Below are 22,199 nucleotides of genomic sequence, written 5' to 3' on the forward strand. Positions count from 1 at the left end.
CTTTTTTTCTGTTGAGTTGAGTTTTTTTATGTATTTTGAATATATGATTTGCAGATTTTTTAATTTAGTAGGTTGTCTTTTCATTTTTTTGATCGTTTCCTTTGCTGTACAGAAACTTTTTATGTAGTCCTACTTAATTCTGCTTTTGTTGCCTTTGTTTTTGGAGTCAGTTCCAAAAATTCAAAACCAAAGAATGATGTCAAGGATCTTATTGCCTGTGTTTTCTTCTTGGAGTTTTATGGTTTCAGGTCTCACAGTCAGGTTGTTAATCCATTTTGACTTATTTTTTGTGTATAGTGTAAGATGGTCCAGTTTCATTCTTTTGCATGTGGCTGTCCAGTTTTCCCATCCCCATCTGTTGAAGAGACTATCCTTTCCTCACTGTATATTCTTGACTCCTTTGTTGTAAATTAATTAACCTTATATGTGTGTGTTTATTTCTGGGCTCTCTGTTCTGTTCCATTCATGTATGTGCATTTATGCTGATACCAACTATTTGGTTACTATAGCTTTGTAGTATAGCTTGAAATCTTCCTTTCCAGTTTACATGCCTTTTATTTCTTTTTCCTGCCTAGTTGTTGTGGCTAGGACTTCCACTACTATGTTGAATAAAAATGGCAAGAGTGGGCATCCTTGTCGTGTTCTTTGTCTTAGAAGAAAAGCTGTTAGCTTTTCATAGTTGAGTATGATGTTAACTATGGCTTTGTCACATATGGCCTTTATTATGTTGAGGTACATTTCTTCTAGATCCACTTTGTTGAGTGTTTTTATCATAAATGGATGTTGAATTTTGTTAAATGCTTTTTCTGTATTTGTTGAGATAATCATGTGATTTTTATCCTTTTTTTTTAAATTTGAAGTAGTTTATTGATTAATATTAGATGTAATAATGTTTAAAATGTTTTAAAGATGAACAGTTTTAAAGTAACAGAAAAATCAGAATAAATGAGAATATTCTACATTTGGAATAGGGAAATAATGATTTCCTCTTAGTTTATTAATTATTGCTTCATTATCTTTTGTTCTGTTATTGTGTTATATCACTTTGATTTGCAGATGTTGAACCATCTTTGCATTCCTGGAATAAATCCGACTTGTGTGGTTTGTGCGATCCTTTTAAAGTATTGTGTTTTGTTGTTGTTGTTGTTGTTGTTGTTTTGAGGAACTAAAAAAGAATTTGTTTATTGAGGGCAAGAGGATGCAAACAATATAAAAATCAGAAGTTTATCTAGCTTTCACTGACTTTTCTTTCTCTGCTTGTCAAATGGTGGATATTACTTGTACATTTTCTGAGGGTCCTGATTTGTTCATGGAATCCTTTATATAGGGGGCAGCTCTGGGGCAGATTCCTTAAGAGACCCTTAAGAAACTCCTTAAGAGACCCTTTGGGAAAACTCTCATTGGGCCAGAGTGTTGCTCAGTGCGTCCTACTTCTTTCTCTTCTGCTTCATGTCTACTACAGAATATTCATTGCATGCGATGGTGAGCCCAGGAATTAGTGAAAAGAAGCTCTGGAAGTCTGCTTTGCCATCTCGGCACTGGTCCGTGTCCTTCATTATTTTTCCACAGCCAGAGGGTCTTTTCGATTTCCAAAAATCCAGGGAACTGCTTTTCCATGAGTGCTCTCAGGTCGTCCTTTGTTAAGTAGACTTCATCCCTAGCAGACTTGTGGAACATGAACGTCATGGTTTCCATGGCATGTTCTATTTCAGATAGCCTTTTGATGAGGTCTTTTGAAACCTTGGCCCCTTTTGATGTATTGTTGAATTCAGTTTGCTAATATTTTGTTGAGGATTTTTGCATCTATGTTCATCAGGGATATTAGTCTGTAATTTTCTTTTTCTTTCTTTCTTTCTTTTTTTTTTTTTTTTTTTGTAGTGTCCTTGTCTGGTTTTGGTGTTAATGCTGGCCTTGTAAAATGAGTTTGAAAGTATTCTCCAATTTTTGGGAAGAATTTGAGAAAGATATGTGTTAATTTTCTTTGAATGTTTGGTAGAGTTCACGAGTGAAGCCATCTGGTCCTGGACTTTGCTTATTGGGAGCTTTTAGATTACCAATTCAGTCTCTTTACTAGTAATCAGTCTATTCAGATTTTCTATTTTGTCATCTCTCAGTCTTTTTTTTTTTTTTTAAGATTTTATTTATTTGACAGAAAGACAGCCAGCGAGAGAGGGAACACAAGCAGGGGGAGTGGGAGAGGAAGAAGCAGGCTCCCAGCGGAGGAGCCTGATGTGGGGCTGGATCCCAGGGATCCAGGATCACGCTCTGAGCCAAAGGCAGACACTTAATGACTGTGCCACCCAGGCGCCCCCTGTCATCTCTCAGTCTTAGAAGGAATATATTTCTAGGACTTTACCCTTTACCCATTTCTTCTAGGTGGTCTCATTTGTTGTTGTGTAGTTATTCATAGTAGTCTCTTATGATTGTATTTTCTTTGCTATCAGTTGTAATTTCTCCCTTCTCTCATGGAGCTGTTAAATATGTTGCTTTCCCTCCCTAGAACCTTTTTTCTTTCATTCTCTGCCTACTCAATTTATATTCATTCTTACAGCCCTAATTTAAGTGCCCCCTTCTTGTAGGCCTTCTAAGACCACACTACTTCAGGCAACTTTCCTGCCATTTTTATTTCTTTCTCCCTCCCTCCCTTTTCCCCTTCCCCTCCTCCTTCCTCTCCCTCAACTTTTATGTATCAAAATGCCTTTGTCTACAATAGAGGACCTAACTCAACCTGGTTTAAACAGTAAGGACACATTATTGGAATAGGTAAGGTGGTCTAAGGGTCATCTTATTTTAGTGCCTTCAGCTCCATTGCTCTGAGGTTCCATTATTTACGCTCTGTGCCATGGCTTTATTCTCAGAGTGCTTTTTCTCATGATAATAAAATGGCTGTCCTTGCCTCAAGCTTGGAAGAATATAGTTGCTTCTAGGAGCTTTGCCATAATAATGAGGAAGTTTCTTTCTCAGAAGCCTCTAGCAGATGTGTTGTCAAGCATCTCCTCATGTTCTCTGGCTAGAATTGGAACTCATACACATTCCTTAGTCAGTCCCTGGGGAAGAAAATGTCTCTTACTGAGTAGCGTAGGTGTGCCAGTTCCTGAACCAGTCACTGTGTTGAGAATGGGATTGCCTTGATTGTCCTGGACTAGTGGTTCTCAAAGTGCAGTCTCTGGAGCAGCAGCAGCATCACCTGAGAACTTGTTAGAAATGTAATTTTTCTGGGCCGCCTGGGTGGCTCAGTCGTTAAGCATTTGCCTTTGGCTCAGGTCGTGATCCCAGTGTTCTGGGATCGAGCCCCACATCGGGCTCCCTGTTCAGCGGGAAGCCTGCTTCTCCCTCTCCCACTCCCCTTGCTTGTGTTCCCTTTTTCACTGCCCTTCTCTTGTCAAATAAATAAATAAAATCTAAAAAAAAAAAAAGTACTTTTTCTGACCCCATCCAAATAACTTTGGGAATGGGGCCCACTCATCTGTTTTAATCAACTTTCTCACGTGATTCTGGTGTGCCTTAAAGTTTGAGAAAGTCTGGCTAATAGTAATGAGGATCCAGTTCTGGAGCTGAAGTCAGTCCCCTCAAATGTTATATACTGCAGGGAAGAAGGGTCGTAAAATGGGTGTTTGGAGAGACAGCCTCAGTGACCACTACCTCTTTATAGCACTCATCACAATTTCTAATTATGCATTTGTTTGTATCTTTATTTGTGTAATGTCTCTGTCCCTTACAACACTTCATACTCTTTGGTGACAGGTACTCTGTCTGGTTTACCACCGTAGCCCTAATGCCTAGCATAGTACCTGTCTGGTGTATGGTAAGTGCTTAATGAGTTCTGGATGAGAAAACAAGTTGCTTCAGTTCTGTGTTTCTCTCACAGCTGGGGGTGATGTGTGTGTGCACGCCTACCTCAGTGGGCAGCTCTTTGAGGAATCTCAGCTGAGCATGCTGGCTTGTTTCCTTGTCTACCACTCAGTACCAGCTCCATGGCACCTGCCGTCTATAGGACTAGAAGGTAATTGCAGATCTAAATCCTCTTCAGTACCTGTATTATTGACTCACTTATTTTCTTAAGGTTCTTGGTAGGAGGCATTTCTAGTGAGTTATTTTCTCTAGTTATGTTTGGTTTTCATTCATGTTTGGGTGTTATGGTTGAGAACTTTTTCTAAAAAGACTATCTGAACTTTATACATGCATAAACTTTTATTTACATTCAGAAAAGAATGGGTTCTTCTTCATAGAGCCCCAAACACCAGTATATACTAATAAATTAAGTGGTTACATTATTTTTCTTTCTTAATTTTTATTAGTCATTTTTATTTTTCTTTATTTTCTGGGTTTTTAGTTTGGATGTTTCTTTTTAATCACATAATCTTAATTTCTAATATTATAAAGCTTTAAAATGACCAGGTACCTGATTTTGTATGAATTTGAATGTTTTTGTAATACAGAGTTTAAAATATTAGCACCTCACTGTATGTTTCAGAATATGTAATCAGATATGGAGTTTGCCCAGTAACCTGAATGATAAAATATAATTAATTCTAAGCACCTTTATTATTATCACTTTCAAATTTCTGCTTATTAATTGAGGATTTAAAAATTGTTTCTAAGAAGAGCAAAAATTGCTCCATTTAATCATTTAAAATTTAATAACATTACTAGTTTATTGCTGTTTTGAAAACCTCAGAAAAAAATGCACTATCTAGAGACTTCTAGTTATAGCCATGATGGAATTGCTTATATTGGACTGACTCTCCTACAAAAACAAATATAAAAAGTTTGACAAACTACATAAAAGAGCTATTTAAAGGAATTGGTAGCAACCATGCTGGCCAGACTTGACTGAGGGGCCACGATCCCCATGAGAAGGGAAGCATAATGAGGAAACTCCGTATTTACCCTGGCTTTCTCCCAAAGGCATTTGCCAGTTCATAGCACAAGAAGTAGAGTCCCAGCAAAAGGCAGTGGTGCTGCTGGGCAGAGTAACCAGAGGTTGGGTTAACGATTGCCTGAGAATCTAGAACTCGAGCTAGATCCCTGGTAGGAGGGAATAATAGGAATAGTAACTCAAAAACCTGGACATACTCTTTCCTCGAGACACATACCAAATCTTACACATGCACAGGATGAGACTTCAAGAAATCTAGCAGAAGCTGGGAGACTAAAAATGTGAGCAAAGATTTCAGCAACAACGTAGTTCCAAGGAGACAAAGGGTAGAGTTCCAGGGCTGCCAAGAAGTGAAGTGGCTCTGATAAGCATCCCAGCCATTCTGATGAAATCACAGCAGGACCAAGCCCTAGGAGTAAAGGTAAAAGGTGAAGCGGACAAGACCTAAAGTTAGCCTCAAGCAGAACACAGGAGATCTGTTTGCATTCTGTTTGCCTTATAGAAGAAACCATAACCTTCTTAAGAGGAACAGACTATATCCTGAACCTTTATGCTTTTTAATACACAGTATCTAATGTTGAATCAAAAATTACAAGACATAACAACAACAAAAAAAAGGTAACAGAAACTGACTTATATGTGATCTAGATATTAGTTACTAGATTTGAACTTAAAATAACTATAACTAATATTTCCAAGAAAATAGATGAAAAGATAGAGAATTTCACCAGAAATCTGGAATCAATAAGAAAGAGTTAAGTGGAAATTCTAGAACTGAAAAATATAACTGAAATTAAGAATTCAGTGTATGGATTAAGTAGTGTATCAGACACAGCAGGTAAATGAGCCAGAAGGCAGGTACGTAAAAGTAAACAAATTGAGCACAGAGAGAAGATGATTGAAAATACAGAAAAGGAACATGGTGGAACATGGTGAAAAAGTCAAACATGCAAATGGTTGAGATCCCAGAATAAGAGGAGAGAGAAAATGAGATAGAAGCAATGTTTGAAGACACTGAGGCTGAGAATTTTGAAAAATGGAGAATGGACATCAACTTATAGTGAACCCTAAGTGATAAATATGAAGAAAACCACACATAGTCACGTAATGGTCAAACTACTAAAAATAAAAGAGGAAACAATTTTCAAGCATAGACTTCCATTTCCAGCTAGGGTGGGGTAACGGATCTGATTTACTATCCTGCTTGGAACCAAAAAAACTGGACAATGCATATGAAGCAGTGGCTTTTGATACATTGTATATTAGGCAGTGAAGAACAGTGATCCCTGAGAGATGAAGAACAACGAGATAAGCCCTATGATTGCCCCAGCTTATAACCTTGAGAGGTCCCAGACTGTGGGGAGGAAACGAGAACCTAAAGGGAGCCTGGGAGACTCTGTGAGTGATGGTGATGTTGCTGAGAGTACAGGGACACCAGAGGAGCTAGAGTTTACAAGATTAAATGCCAGAGAGGGTAGAGCTACACAAAGAGAATGTCAGGCATCTGCAGAGGGTCCCCCTCAACTATCAGAAGAGTGCTTACTGGTCAGCACATGCATGTGAAGAAACTGAGGTTGGGGGAAGAACTGTCTACGTGGATTAGAGGACACATTACCAGTTGCTTACACAGGTTCAGGAATAGTGCCTCTTGCCACAACTTCATAATTTAAGGGGCCATAGATACTCAGAATGGTCTTGCTCTAGTAATGGGAAGTATTTGGCTCTAGACTAAATTGACCTGAATGTATTCAGGCCCTACCAGCAACTCTTAAAAGCATGGCACAAAAGGATCAAACTGTTTTTTCAAGAAATATAATTCTAGAACAAAGCTCAAGAACATAGAAATACAGAAATATCTAGCACCTAACAAGGTAAAATTCACAATATCTGGTATACAAAGAAACAGGAAAATAGGACCTATAATGAGATAAAAAATAATTACAACTGACCTGGAATTAACACAGATGTTTGAATTAGCAGACAAGGACATTAAGACAGTTATTATAACTCTGTTCTGTATTTCAGAACATTAAGAGACATGGAAGATATAAAGAGACTGTAATTGAACTTTTTGAGATGAAGAATGCAATGTTTGAGATGAAGAGTACACTGAATGGGATTAATGGGCAGATTAGACATTCCATAATAAAAAATTAGCAAGCTTGAAGACATAGCAATAGAAACTGTCTAAAATTAGTTGCAAGAGTAAAAGAAGGAAAAAAGAGGAACAGAGCATTAGTGAAGTAAGCTGTGGAACGTAAGGCACCTATTTTACATGTGATTGGAGTCCCTGAAAAAGAGAGAAATTGAAGGGGGCAGGGAGTGCAACAGAAAAAAATATACGAAGAAATGGCTGGAAGTTTTCCAAATTTGTTGAAAACTGTAAATCCACAGATTGAAGAAATTCAGTGAATCCCAAGCATGAGAAATGTGAATAAAGTTACATTAAGGCACATCATAACCAGATTGCCCAGAACTGGTGGTGAAAAAGTCTTAAAAGCAGCTAGAGGAAAAAGACATGTTATACACAGATAAAAATAAGAGTGACTGTATTTCTCGTAGGAAGCAATGTAAGTGATAGATTAGTGGAGTAAAGGACTCAGGAAAAGAAAATATGTTAGAATTTTATACCCAGCAAAAATATCTTTCAAAACAAACGACCATGAAATAAAGCCTTCTCCAGACACACAAAAGCTGACAGAATTCACCACCAGCACACCCACACTATTGGAAATGTTGTCTACTTAAGTCCTTTGGGCAGAGGGAAAATAATATGAGATGGAGATAGGGGGCTTCACAAAGGAATGCAGAACACTGGAAATGGTAGTGGCATGGGTTTATTTATGCAAGGTTTTTATTGCTTTTAAAAATACTTTTTTAGGGGCGCCTGGGTGGCACAGTCGTTAAGCGTCTGCCTTCGGCTCAGGGCGTGATCCCGGCGTTCTGGGATCGAGCCCCATATCAGGTTCCTCTGCTAGGAGCCTGCTTCTTCCTCTCCCACTCCCCCTGCTTGTGTTCCCTCTCTCGCTGGCTGTCTCTCTCTCTGTCAAATAAATAAATAAATCTAAAAAAAAATAAATACTTTTTTAAAGACCATTGACAATAAAAATAATAACACTGTACTATGGAGTTTATAAAACATGAAAAGTGAAAAGTATGACAACACTAGCTCAAAGGCTGGGAAGGGAGAAAGGGAAGTACTGTTGGAAGGCCCTTATGCTAATATGTGAAGTAGTATAATCTCACATGAGGGTCTTCTTTGATAATTTAAAGGTGTATGCTGGAAGTCATAAAGCAATTACTAAAGTAAGAAAACAGAGTCAGAACGTACTGCAACAGAACAACTACAGTGGAATCATAAGAAATCATAAAAAGTAATCCAAAAGAGACAGAAAAAGAGGACAGTGGGGAACAGAGCACAGATGGAACAAATAGAAAACCAAGAGCAAGATGATATGTTTAAACCTAACCATTTCAATATCACATTGAATGTAAATGGTCTGTTAGATTCCACAGTGTATTAGTATGTTGGAGTTGTTTCATATCTTCCTGGATGTTTTTATTCTCTGTGCTTGGGTTTTAGCAAGGTCTGGGGAACACCATAGAATAACAATTAAATAGGAAATGTGTCTTAATTTCTGTTGAGGTTTATTAAACATTTAGTTCAGCTGACTGGCAGAGGCCAATCAATAAAAGGAAATACTTAGGAGAAATAGTTGCCTCCCTCATATTCTGTGTAGCAAAGCTCTTTCTTGTGTTAGTTGTACCTTAATCAGAAAGCCACTTGATCACATTGTGAGATTTTTCTCTGTTCATCTTCATGAGATCCTGTGATCATGTCCCCTCTGCTGTCTGCATGTCTGCTAGGATGCTTGCTGTGGCCTAGAGTCACAGGGAGCACATACATGCATGTATATTGGGGCTAGGAGAGAGGGAGTAGTGCACAGTTGTATGTGGTGGGATGGAGGCAAAAAGGAAGATGATGCTTAATAGGATCTTCAGGCTAGACCCTTCTACTTCCTTTAGAGCAGTGGTTCTTGACCTTGGCTGTGCACCAGAATCACCCGGGCAGCCTTCAGACCTCCAGATGTCCAGGCTGTAGTCCACATGAATTATGCTGGAATCTTGGTGGGACCACGGTTGAGAACCTTTGCTTCTTAGAGGTTGAGGCATTAGGTTAATTTAGATTAACTTGTATTTCTCATTTTAAGCCTGTGGGTTTTTTTTAGATACGTATTGGAGTGTATAGATTATGGTAGTTGAAAGTAGACAGGCATGTTTATTAATTATATGTAAGTAATAGATAATTAAATATTAATAGTTTCAGATGTAGTTACAGGTCACTTTCTGATGTACAGAATGGAAACATTTGCATTTTTATATCAAATTATTTTTTACAGTGCATTTGGGAAATTCATAATTTAAATATTATCTTTGGGAAGCTGTTTTCAAAGGGAAGAATGTCAGCTTTAAATGTGATTGTGTATCTGAAGCTTCCTTGAAAGGGGTGTACAGCTGAATTTATTTAGAAGTGTGACTTTTCCCCCCCATTTCCATTTCTTTAGGGAGCACAAGCTTTGCTGAACTCCTCTTCAAATTTAAACAGCTGAAAATGCCAGTGCGAGCTTTACTAAGATTGGCTCCTTTGCTTCTTGGAAATCCACAGCCAATGGTTATGTGATCATGTCTGGTGGTAAACCTACCCTGAAACGTGACTTCTGCACAAAAACATGACCAAACAACAAAGCTAAAGAAACGTTTATAAGTTTTATAATACAACTAGGGGGAAATGAGCTGCACAAACCTCAATGTATTTTAAAATCCAAGTGTTTTAAATATTCCAGAGGCTCTGTTGCTGTCAGCATTAACATTATATGATCTATAAAAGTGAGTTAAAATTTACTTTTGTAAATAAAGTTTTTTGGTTTGTTTTCAAAGCTCTTGATTATTTTAGTTTGGGATTGCAGAGAGTAGAGCAGTGGGGGCTGGGGTGGATATTCATTTTTAAAGTCTTTCAACTATGGTGATTCTGATGAAGTGACTATGTTCAAATTTGCAAGGTTTTTAAAAAACTCCGTCATCAAGTTTTATTTTCTGCAGCAAGAAAATGGCTTTTAGCATCTCCTAAGATGTTGCAGTTTTCCTGTCTAAAATTAGTGTGTACTTTCTGTGGCAGTGCCAGGCATCCTCGTGGTATGAGCAGTCACCTTCAACATTTACACCCTAATGAAGAATCGCTCAACGCGAAGCCTGCTCTAAGTGGAGAAAATACGCAGTTTCCAGTATAGAGAGGTCTTCAGAAATTGCATTTAAAAATAAATGATGGTTCATTTCCACCCAAGATTTAGAGAATGTATCAAGAGTTTGTAGACTAAATAACAATGAAAGATATTCACATACAGATGCCTCCAGCTTCAGATTTCCCATACAGGAAGAAGAAAACTCCCTGCTGTCCAGATCCTGACATGTGCCTTATGCTTCCGGAATGGCTAGTGGGACCCTGAACTGGTAGAAACAGCAAGATCCATTCAGTGATTTCACATTTCCACATCCTGAATTTTGCTGTTTAGCTTTCAGTGTAAAAATCAAAGCAAATAGAAATGTTTCAATTGAGATTTTGTCAAAAACCCGTGTGGCATTTGCTTCTGCGGGGGGTTGGGGGGGTGGGGCACGCCTCTAGAGACGATGGGTTCTCTCTAGACTCAGTATTCCAGCTGCATGCTTGTCCCAGGGACTTGTTCCTGCATGTACAGCATAGGCAAGATGTGGCTGCCTGGGAGGGTGAAATGTGCTTCCCTTTCACACTTAGCTAGCTTTTCTTATAATTAAAACTAAAAGAAAAAAATTAAAATGGTAGATGATAGAAATTCCATTTGAATTTAGATTTAAAGAACTCAGTATCTGGGCAACTGTTGCTGTCTTCAGTCTCAGTTGTTTATAATTTGTATTCTTTTCTCTGAAGGAGAACTTGAGAGACCATTGCTTGCACACTATGTATTCTCATATATGAAGGAGAACAGTCATTAGAATGTTGTCAACAAAAGCAAAAATCAGGCTTTCTAAGAGAGAGGGCAGAATAAAATATTGCAGATGGCCTGGACACAGCATTGTCTTTATAGTTTGGACCTAGTGTTTAGGTACAGGGAGTAAAGAGGGTATTCTGGGCAGTCTTTTGAGCAGACATGCTAGGATCATCAAATAAATTCTAGTTATTTATGGTTCTCAAAAAATTGGGAGAGTAGCTCTCACCAGAATATTTCAGCCTCCTCAAAGTTAAGACAAGAGCTGGAGAAGTGCTTCCACCTCCTAAGGGTTTTGGCCCAGAAATGGCACATGTCACTTCCAGTCATAGCCTGTTGGCAGGAAGTAGTCAAATTGCTCAACCTCGTGACCCTACTCTTCCATGTGTCCATGAAGGGGAGAAGAACCGGACACTGGTGAGTACTAGTTGCTTAATGTCTGTCATAATATGGTTCCTAACGTATACTGCGTTCATCTTTTCTACTTTATACAGCTATAAATGCTTCCATAGATGGACATAATTAAATAGTAGTTACACACACGCATACTCAGAGAGATTATTGTCTCCTGGGGTGGGGGGTGCTGATATCTGTGCCCCTCCTTTGAGTAAGGTGTCGTGTGAAGAGGTGAAGGCCTGAACTTGTGGGCAGCTCTGAGGCATGGATGCCAGACCCTAGCAAGAGTGTCCATTGGGTTAAGCCCTGCAGAGCTTTCCTCAGTGCTGCCCAATCTTGAGTAAGGCCACTTTTTTTACCCTTTGTCTAGAAACCAGCTGACTTCATAGCTTATGGTGATCCCCACTCAGAGATCTGACAGCCCAGAGGAAGCAAGGAGGAGGGGGCTTCTCATCTCTCAGCTTGATGGTCAGTGCACAGACCCACTCGGTGGGAGGCCTGGGTGCCTGCTGGGCACAGGCCAGAGTTTGGGAGCCAGGATTCTGAGTAGAAGCCCCAGCATGTGGAGCCAAGGCAGGAATTGCCAGAGGAGTGGATTGTGTGTGCACCATGGATTCTGAGGAAAGCCACGTGAAAGCCCAGTCCGAGGACAGGAATAGACCAAAGTCAGGAAAGGATGCTGGACAGCTGAGTGAAGCTGAAGGCCACGGAGCAATTTGAGATCCAAACCAGGAAGACTTGGTTGGCAGCACACAGACTTAACATGCCTCTGGTTGGGGGCTCGTCTTCTGGGTTCCACCATCCTCATACCACATTTTGTAGGAAATGCCTAGTTGTATGAAGAGCTCTCCAATTCAGCTATGGGGGAGGGGACAGGATTTGGTCCCCTTTGTAACCCCAATGTCTGCAGTATTCAACCAGCAGTGGAAGGAAGCAGAGGGGAGGTTAGAGGGGAAGCTACTAAGAAGGTGTACCCAGGCTAGAGGCCTCTGTTAGCAGTCACCCTGCGGATACTCATGTAGTTTACACAGGTTCCCAGGTGACTGGCTTTTTCCTGCTTGCCAGGGCCAGCCAGGTTTCCCCAACTCTGAAATACATTACTTCTCATTAGTCACAAGCTGTGGGGAAGGTTTTTTTGCTAAATTGAAAGAAAAGCCCCTAAAGCCATATCCTAACTTTTTGCTTGTGGATAAGGATGGACTTGCCTGTTGGCCATCCTCTTGCTTTGCTCCATGTTCTGTCCTTGAAAGAAAGGGAGGCCGGGATGGGGAGTAGGCGTTGTTACCCCAGGTAGCAGGACCTTCAGTCTTCAGGCAGCTGCATAAAAGGTCATCACTGGACGATCTCTCTGGCCCTCTTTCTACAGCTGAGACCCCTGAGGCTTAGGGAGGGAGGTGGCTGGCCCAAGGCTGCACTGCTCCCGTCACAACCCCTAACAAGCCTGGGCTTTCAGACCATACTGCTTCAAACCCCCGAATCTGGTTCATTATTGCCTCTCTTAGTGTAGGAAATGCTGAGAAAGAGGCAGATTAATGTAAATTAGGAGGACGTTGCACCGCCGAGTTTGTGGACCCTGCCCTTCTCTGTGCATCTTTAGAAAAACAAAGACCTTTGTGTAGTTTCTTGGAGTTAGATTGAGTTAGTCTCTGTGCTGCTTTCTTGGTCATATAATCACTATCTTAATTTAAAATGTCTTTTAGCTAAAGATATTTCTTCCTGTTCTGTGGTACATTATAACATGAAATAGGAAATTTGGAAAAAAATTTATACTAGGTTCAATAAAATCAGTGAAAATCTATGAATAACTGCATGTTCATAATTTCCACCGCTTGTACTCCAATACTTAGGTGTGCGATCTGTTGCCTTGTCTCTATAGTTAATAGATCCATCTCTGGTCTTAAATTTAGGTATGCTGCCTTGTGGGAGCTGTAGTCCATGGGCTTCCAGAACCCAGACGTGCTAGATCGTGATCTGGGTAATCATGTCACTGGCAGGACTTACCACAGGGACAGTGTTTGGAAGCTAGTTAGTGCTACCCACGTTCTTTCATTTGTCTTGTGTTCATATTCGTGCCTATTTTTCATTTAATCAAGACTTCTGTTTGCTTACTGTGTACCATTCCAGAGACTAAGAAGATAGTCTCATCAACTGGAAATGTGGGTAAATATACACAGCTCTTCAACTGTTGAAGGAAGAATCATTAGCAAATCCATTGTAATTAACATCCCTAGCTGCAGAATCTCTGTCCGGTAAGATCTAGATGAGAGGAGCCCTGACCCCCACTTTATGAAATTTTTGCAAAACCCCAGAGGGCGGTATGGGTGCTGTCCAGTGTCATCTTGCTCCAGACTCCCTCTCTGCTTCTTTAATCTGTGGGTCATCTCACTGTGCCCTCTGCCTGGGCTGGATGTCACCTCAGTATCTTCACCCCGTCGTCCTCTCTTTGCTCAGCCTCCAGCTGTTTCCCGTGTGAGGCCAGGTAAGAGTGTGCCACTGTGAGAAGCCAGTGAGAGATGTGCATGCGAGGCCTTGAGGTGGAGACGGCGGCCAAGCCGTTACTCTCCTTCACTGGTCACGGGCGGGCAGGAGGGCAGATGGCATGCACCTGGCTGCGGGAAGCTACCGCCAGCTGTGACAGGTGCCCCCCACCCACGGGTTCTGTAGTTTTGCAGGGGCTTCTCAGCCTGCTGCTCCCCAAACATTTCCATCTACTCCCCTTCATCAACACCCTTTCTGCTTGAGTCCCTTAGCAAACGCTGCGCTGTTATGTGAGACACAATGACCCAGGTGTGAACTTAGCCCCATCCCCAAGTCCTGTAAAAACCACTCACCACCACTTGGTTTCCCCTGGTTTTGCTCATGGAATTTCCAGCCCCTTGGCTATCTCTTGAGCTCCCAGTGCTGTTCACTTCCTTTTCCATGATCAAACCCTCAGGTGTGCTCTGATACTCCCAAGATTTTGTGACAGTCCTGTAATCCATGTACCAACTCATCTGGATGCTACCAACCTCAGGCCACAGAGGCAGTGACCCCCCTGAGTGGCCTCGGGTTTCTCCATAATGCACTGAGAGGACTCACTGACTAAGAAGAACACAGTCTTTATCAGCTGAGTAAGTGGAACGACGTGGGTTGGCCCCGTATTGTGCCAAACTTCCCCGGGAAGTCACTAGATGCATGAGTGAGGAGAGAAACCACCTCTTAGCTTAAGTGTTTCTACCTTGGCCTTCAGGGGCTGGAAAGACTAGGTGTCACAGACAGGAAGTACTGTGATTATTTGCAACTGGAAAGTTCCAGAGGACTCAAGAAAATGCTAAGCCCTCATGGGATGGAGAGGGTTGAAGAGCAACTGTACTGCTTCCCGAAAGGAGTCAGCTTTTTACAAGACTGGATATTCTATCTGGGCTTGACTGTGAGGTTCCTGGGAACCTTGTAGTTATAAGAAGTTTTGAGGCAAATCAGGCATTTCCATGGGAAATAGTGGTGAAGGGCTAGACAGTTTCTAATTACCTCTTACTCCCTCTCTTGTTTCAGCCTTAGACCCACACATCAGTGAGCTCCGTGCCTCCCTCTAGTCTGTGGCTGGAATTCCCCAGCATTGCTTCATTCTGTTCTAGCAGAGTGTCAGGAAGGGCTCCAAGGACCACTGTCCCCAAGATGCTGATTGTCTAGGATGGGCTGGCCACATCCTGTATCCTTTCTCCTCACGTGTTTCTCCCCTTCCTGTCTCCTCCTCTTTTCCTTACCATCTTCTAGCTGTTTCTTTGGCCTCCCCAGTGATCCAGACCTCTTCCCAGACTTTCGGTTTCTTCTCCCTCTGCCTGTTCTCAGTCTCCACAGAGGCTCCTGCTCTGGTCTCTTGGCTCCTTTGGTCCCCCCTCCATGTTACTACTACATCTTTCCAGGTTACCCAGGGGTCAGGGCCTTTGCTGGCTGACCCCCACTGGAAGGTGGGGAAGCCATTCAGACTGCCGTAGTCCTGGTTGTCCCTGCACCCTCCTTCCTGAAGGCCTGAGGAAAACTGGAGGCCCAGTGCTGTCCCTCTGTGGCTCCCGGAGCCTGGGAAGGAGGCAGCGGCTTGGTGTTGGGGCAGGGGGAGGCAGGGGATGGGCGGGAGCTACAAGAAAAGAAAGCGAGGTCAGCGCAGAAGGCAAACTCCCAAGTGAGGAAGTTCTGAGCACCTCACCACAGGTGCGTGTGGGAAAGGGGCTCAGGCAAAATCAGCTGCCACCCTCATTGCTTGTGTAAGTGACCAGATCCAAGAGCGGCCCCTGTAACCACTATTTGTCTCTTTTTTTTATTGTGGTGATAATGCAATTTTCTTTGGAATTTGAGATTCTGGCATATATAGTAGCTGTTGGTCCTCAAATAAGAAGCCTGTGGATGAATTAAACTTTATCCCAAACTTGGTTTATCACAGAACACACTTGACCTTCTTTTTCCTAGGGTCAGAATAGGCTCCATCACACCCTGCAAAGAGGCGGGGGTGGCTCAGTTTACAAGGTTTTTCTGGTATAGCTGCCTCCCCCAGGCAAAGGGTTCCTTCTGCATTTCACCAAAGGTTTCCCCCAATTTCAAGTAAACGCAAATATAAAAACCAAATTTAAACAAAAGAAAACACATTCTAAAGAGTTCGTGATGCTGGTTAAGCAGTCATTTTCTATAAATGTGTCATCTATTATGTGCTTCCTCCCAGTTCTCCAGGTGCTTGTGCCCCTTTTCCCCCAGCAATCTGATTTTTGCCGAGACCAGGAGCCCTAGGAGCTCCTTCTGCCTGTGACAAGATGAGACTCTGACATATCCTTCAGGGACCCAGCTACTAAGCTTGCTTCATGTGGGAGCAAAACACATACCACTTTTGATGAATGCTGAAATTAATCTCTCTTCCCTCCCAAGAGCCACCAAGGTAACAGCCCCCTTTCCAGAAAGGGTGACTTCAGTGTCTTCCATTTATTTGTTTGAAATTTTCAACTCAAATCAAAACCCTACAGAGGTTTTCATTACTTAGATCAGCATTTCCAAGAGTTTTCGTAACAAAATTTTTTGATATGCAAATTGGGATCTGGTGTTGCATACATGATTCCATAGTCAAATTCATTTGGAGAGTTTTGATATAAACACAGGTAATTACTTTCTTTATCATTGGAGTTCACAGAGCCCTTACTGTGCTAATATGCATGAAGGGATGCTGTTCTGTTTCCCCTTCATGCCCGCTAGCCCAGGAGGTGACTGCAGGGGCACAGAAGGTGGGGATGTCCGACCCTGCAGAGCCCCAGAGCACCCACACTCACCTGGACTACCTGCAGCCCCCCGCTCTGTTCCCTGGGGACCTAGGGGGCACACTGGCGCTCCCGACTCCAGACCCAGTGATGTGGGTTCTGGGCCTGGATCTGAAATGGAAACAGCAATGTGAGCACCTGGAGGAAGGGTCCAGCCCCACCACTGGGGTGCGCCCCCTGGCCCTCGTCCCCAACAGACCTCCTCACACAACTCCGGGGTGACCCAGGCTCGGTGCCCCATTGCATGGAAGAACTCCACCTTCAACTTCAGGAACTCCTTGTAGAGGTCCGGCCAGTGCTCCCTGCCCAGCAGGAACTGGAAGATGCTCCGTTTGGATGTGGGGTTGTCCTCCTCCATGTCGGAGGCAATGTAGCTGCCATGGCAAAAGAGGGGAAGCTTGTCAGGCCTGAATGATGGCTGCCAGCCTCAGGCAGTGCAGCGGGGAGAGGCTGCAGAGGTCACACTGGAGGACCCAGGGCCCAGGGCAGTCTATCCAGGAAGGAGGGTCGGGGAAGCCCTATCCGCAGGGAGCCCGGCTCCAGAGAGACAGTAGGACCATCCTCAGGACCAAGCCTGCATGGGCCAGGCCAAGCTTCTGGCTCCCTGCCATTTCCCTGGGGCTTCCTCCCTCAGGTCACTCCGTCTCTGAGCAGCAAGTGATGTTTCTTGGCTACTTTCACGATTTTAGGACCTTACTCATTGCCTTTCCCTCCCCTATGACCGTGTGACCCCCTAAAAGCCTTGTCTGCTCTGTGGCCATGAGGAACCACCAGTTGAAACCCTTGGGCTCATAGGCATGGCCAAGCCATTCTGATGGGGTGGTGAGGCTGTGCGATGGGGGGAGCTGGGCAGAATTGAGAGCAGGTCCCCGAGGAGGCACTCACAGGGCCAGGAAGAAGTGGATCCTGTTGTAGAGGTGTCCAGGCAGCCCTACACGGCCAAAGTATTCCACCACCATGGAAAGCAGGTACTGTGTGGATGCGGAGGGCAGGTGAGGGATAAATAGAGGGGGTGAGAGTGTCTCGCATGGGCCACGGGTCCTGCCCCATCCAACGGCCATGGTGGGAACCCCTCAGGGTGGGCTGTGCTGAGGCCCTTTGACATGTGGAGAGGAATGGACTGGAGGCCAGGATAAGATGCCTGTGGGCAGGGCAGGCCATGGGTGCCATGTCCTTTGCTTCTCTGACCCTGAGAGCAGGTCTCTCCAGGGCCTCTCCCACCTGGCCAGAAATCTGGTTCTCTGTTCCTGCCCCCATGGGGTGGTGACTCTGTGGACCCCTCGGTCCCTCATCGTTTTGGTGCTACAGATACCTTATCAGATACTTTGAGGAAAATGTCAGCTTCCAAGAAGCTCTGGATCACGGGATCCTCTGCAAAGGAAGGGAGAAGTGATGAGGGCCTTGGAGCAGCCCTTCTGGGAGAAACAAGTGAAGGGCTGTGGGACATTGCAGAGGGGAGGAGGAAATCCAGAGCCTCCCCAAGTTCCTTTGTCTCCCAGAAGTGGAGGCAGCCTCCTTTCTGCCAGAAGCGTTGTGAACCTTATTATTTGTGACCACGGCTATTCCTTCCGGGAGGCCTGTGTGGTTGAGTTTCAGCTGTGGGGCATGGATTTCGCTATTGTAATTTAACTTCCATGTGATGGGCGGGGATACATTTGTTGATCACAGAGATGTGACCCGGCCTCAATGCTTAATACATTTGCCTTAAGCCAGAGCTTGGATGTAGCCATGGTCTCTGTGACACCACACCCATCCTTGTCACTTTATCATGCTGTGACCAGTGCAAAGCTTTCTCCCGCCTCCCATTAACTGAGCGCCCTGAGTCTGTGGCAGTCAGTTTGCAGCCCTTAGGGGTGCTGGGCATCCTGCCCTCGTTCTCCTGGATCCCCTTGCTTCCTGCAGATAATGACCTGGCCTCCCCCACTCCCAGAAGGCTCGTCTGGAATTTGAGTTGTCCCCTGGAGGTACGATTTTCCAGGGGAAACCTGATAATGCTGGGTGCTATCTATCTCTCGCTCCTGGCCTGGGACAATGACACTTGCACAGCAGGGAGGATGGAGGAGTCAAGGATCATTCCGTCCTCCTCAACACTTCTCCAGTCAGTCTGGCTCTCTGCGATAGAACTTTCTGTGATGATAACAGTGTTCTAGATCTGCACTGTTCAGTGTGGTAGCCATTAGCCATGTGTGGCATCAAGCTACTGCACACTTGAAATGTGGCTCATGAGACTGAGAAACTGAATTTTTAACTGTAATTTTAAATGAGTTAAATAAGCTTTTAATAGCTACATGTGGCTAATGAACGCTGTAGTGGACAATGTGATCTCAGTGCTGTCCCCAAACCTATCACACTAAATCCTGCCTCTGGGCCTGATAGCACCTTCTCAGACAGACTTTCCCTGAGTACCCCACTGCATAGAGCTCCCCTGTCCTTGCTCATGCTCCATCTCCAGGCACTGTTGCCTTTGAAAAACGTTACTTCTCTGCTGTCGTCATGGTTGAGAGCAACTTATTTCTGTATGGGTTTGTTTTTTGTCTCCTCCCACCTTGAACGTAAAGACAGCAAGATCTAGGTTGTCTTTCCATCACTAATCTCTACAATCTTAGTTGGAGGGAATACACAAATGCATCTCAGTGGGCAGAGGATGGACCCCTTGGTTTGTTCCGAAACGTCTTGACCGTGGAGTACTCTTCACTGTAGCCTCCTCGCTCTCCCTCCAAGAACTTGTCTCAGAGAGGAAAAACCTGCCAGCCCCGCCGCAGAAGCAGGGTTGCTCTGTGTCTGTGCCGCCCGGACACCTGACAGCTTAGAGCCCAGGGGGAAGTTTGAGCATGACCCCAGAGCCCCTGCCTCCAAAATGACTCAGCTCAGAGGGGCCCTGAACACTCCACCCGCTCAGAGCACACACCCAGAAGTCGGTAGAATGCTTCTTGGTCTTCAGGACGGTAACTGGGTCTTCTCCTCTTGTTCATCCTGAGTTTTGTTCCCTCAACATGATTGACCGTCCATATGTTCCTCTTCTGTCCCCTCTTCTTCCAGGACCTCAGCTCAGAGATAGCTTCTGAGGTGGTGGAGTTGGAGGCCGGGACGCTGCTCACCTGGGCAGCTGCAGAAACAAAAGATTCTGAGTGAGCCTGAGAAGTGGAGTCCTTGCCTTGCAGCTCGCTCTGAACACTGGACTCAGTCTTGTGCAGACAAGCTGATAAGTGGTCACTCAGCAGTAGTGACACTTCGGTGCAGGGAAGCTGAGGCATACCCGAGGACACATACCTGCCTTGACATCCATCAATTTCCTCCTCTTCCGGCCTCTCATTCTCCTGGCTCTCTGCTTAGGGACAGCCTCTGAAGAGGCAGAACTGGAGGCCAGAGGGCTCCTATTCCGTGGAGCTGCAGAGAGAGAGGACGGACCCCATATCATCATGGCGGGAGGACCCCCTTGGGAAACGCTAGGCTCTTTCCCACTCACCTTGAGAATTTTGCATGTGACATCTGGAGGGATGAGAGAATGATCATCACCCCCTTGCACTTGTCTATAAAGGAGGGTAGGAATTGAGTTATTATTTCCCTTTCTTTGCTAGGCAAAAGCTGCTCTCCTGTGCCTCTTTCCATGGATTGTTCTGCCTAAAGGATACCTCTATAGAGACAGATGTAAAATTCTCTAGTCCTAGCTGTCTTTAATACCTCGAAAGTGCACAGGATAGGGACTTCCCTGTCTCATCCTGAAAGCGCTTTCCCCTGCCTAGGCAGAGCCAAACACATGAGAGCCGAGAGGAGGAAGGAGACATAAAGTTGGAGCCATGGTGTTCTGTCAACTTCGAACATTCAGAGACTGTGGGTAGAAGCCAGACGACCACACACACCTGCCTTCCCTTCCATGCACGCCCTTTTCTTCTGACTCTCCGTTCCTGGGTCCTGTTGGCTTGGAGCAGTCTCCGAGGCAGCTGATGTGGAGCCCAGAGGGATCCTGTCTTCTCTGCATATGAAAAAACCGGAAGGGACTCAATCTGATTCTGACCAGGCCATTTCTATTGCTTAACCTGCTCCTTGTGAAACCTAATAATAATTAAAATGGCAACAGTAGCTAACAGTTATTGGTTGCTTATTGACCTTCCAACATTGATCAAGGCAAAAAGAATGACCTCATTCAATTCTTATAATGATCTATGAGGTAAGGTGTATAACTTACATGATTTACAGATAAGGAAATGGTGACTTAACTTGTGTAGGATTTGTTCCTTGACCGAGGTTAGAGCACTTGGGATTTGGGATTAGGACTCGTATCTGACCAGTGCTCAAGGGAAGAATGGCCAGGGGCAGCGAGGGTTGAGCCTCAGTCGCCCTTCTATGAGGGCCAAGCTGGTTGGCCTTACATATTCAGTCTAGTGCAGGAGTGAGAGACACTCACCCAGAGCGCACTTCCTGGCTCTTTCAGGATCCAGGCCCCTCACGCTTACCCGGAGCACAGCCTCAGAACAGTGTGAGAAGAACACTGACTGTAGCCGGGTCTTTGGAATCAAATGGCTTCCAAGATTCCGGAGCCCTTGACATGAGTCACTGATGACCTCACACCATTCCACCAGGAACTGCTCTTTGGTCTATAAAAGGCACTCAAGGAAAAGATGATGGGTCTCAAGGGGAGGGCATTTAGTGTCCCAGCCTGAGTACTGGACTCACCTCCTCTTATCCCAACATTATCTCCGCTTTGACACTCATCTTGTGTTTAACCAAATCAGCTAATGATTCCAGATGAAAGCAATACAGCCACATATCAAAACACAAACTTAAAGCTGACGAATTCCTCCTGCATAATGAAAGGAACTCGTATAGTTTATTTTACTCTCTTATTTCTGTTTAGCTATGATCATTTTAAGATTAAAAAATTCTAATTTTTATATTTTGAGATAATTGTGGATTTACATGCAGTTGTAAGAAATAAAACAGATCCTGTATAACTTTCACCAAAGTCCCCCAGTAGTACAAACTTGCATAGCTATAGCACAGTATCACAACAGGAAATGGACATGGGTACAATCTGTTGACTTTATTCAGGTATCACCAGTTTTACACACACTTGCTTATGTGTGTCTTTAGTTCTATGCAAGTTTTTCACATGTGTGCACCTGTGTGACCACCATCAAGAGACAGACCAGTCAAGATTCAGAGCAGTTCCATAACAAGGTTCCTTCATGCTAGTCTTTTAGAGTATCCCCCCCAACCCCAGTAACAGCCAATTTTGTCTCCATCTCTTTAATTTTATTTCAAATTTATTATGTAAATGGAAGCAGATAGCACATAATCTTATGCGATTGGCTTTTTTTCCACTTAGCATAATTCCTTTGAGAACTATTCAGTTGGTTGCATAAATCAAGAGTTCATCCTTTTTATTGCTCTGCAGTACTCCATGGCCGCGTGGTAAAGTGCGTATTTCGCTTTGTGAGCATTTGCTATTTTCTTCTAAAGTGGTCCTATCATTTTGCATCTCCACCGGCAGTGTCTGAGTGATCCAGGTTCTCCACGCCATTGCCAGCATTTGGTGTTATCATTAGCTTTTATTTTGACTCTTATCATGGTTTGAATGGCATTTCCCTAATAGATTAAAATGTTGAACATCTTCCACGTGTGTCCACC

The 22,199-nt window shown here is 43.8% G+C and overlaps 1 protein-coding gene and 1 pseudogene across 6 annotated transcripts in view; one reads left to right on the top strand and one right to left on the bottom strand.

Moving 5' to 3' along the window:
* Positions 1–9,816, top strand: part of ANAPC1 (anaphase promoting complex subunit 1) — a 94,164-nt gene extending 84,348 nt beyond the window's left edge. For all 6 annotated transcript variants that reach the window (XM_057309075.1, XM_048222649.2, XM_048222650.2 and 3 more), the window contains 2 exons: positions 3,869–4,003; positions 9,445–9,816. In XM_057309075.1, the coding sequence (XP_057165058.1) occupies positions 3,869–4,003; positions 9,445–9,560 (251 nt within the window). In that variant the 3' untranslated portion in view covers positions 9,561–9,816. The remainder of the gene's footprint in view (positions 1–3,868; positions 4,004–9,444) is intronic.
* LOC113268486 (protein S100-A10-like) lies at positions 1,428–2,844 on the bottom strand (annotated as a pseudogene).
* Positions 9,817–22,199: the final 12,383 nt, after the last annotated feature.

This window comes from Ursus arctos, unplaced genomic scaffold, assembly GCF_023065955.2.
Source record: "Ursus arctos isolate Adak ecotype North America unplaced genomic scaffold, UrsArc2.0 scaffold_8, whole genome shotgun sequence".
NCBI classification, from domain to species: Eukaryota; Metazoa; Chordata; class Mammalia; order Carnivora; family Ursidae; genus Ursus; species Ursus arctos.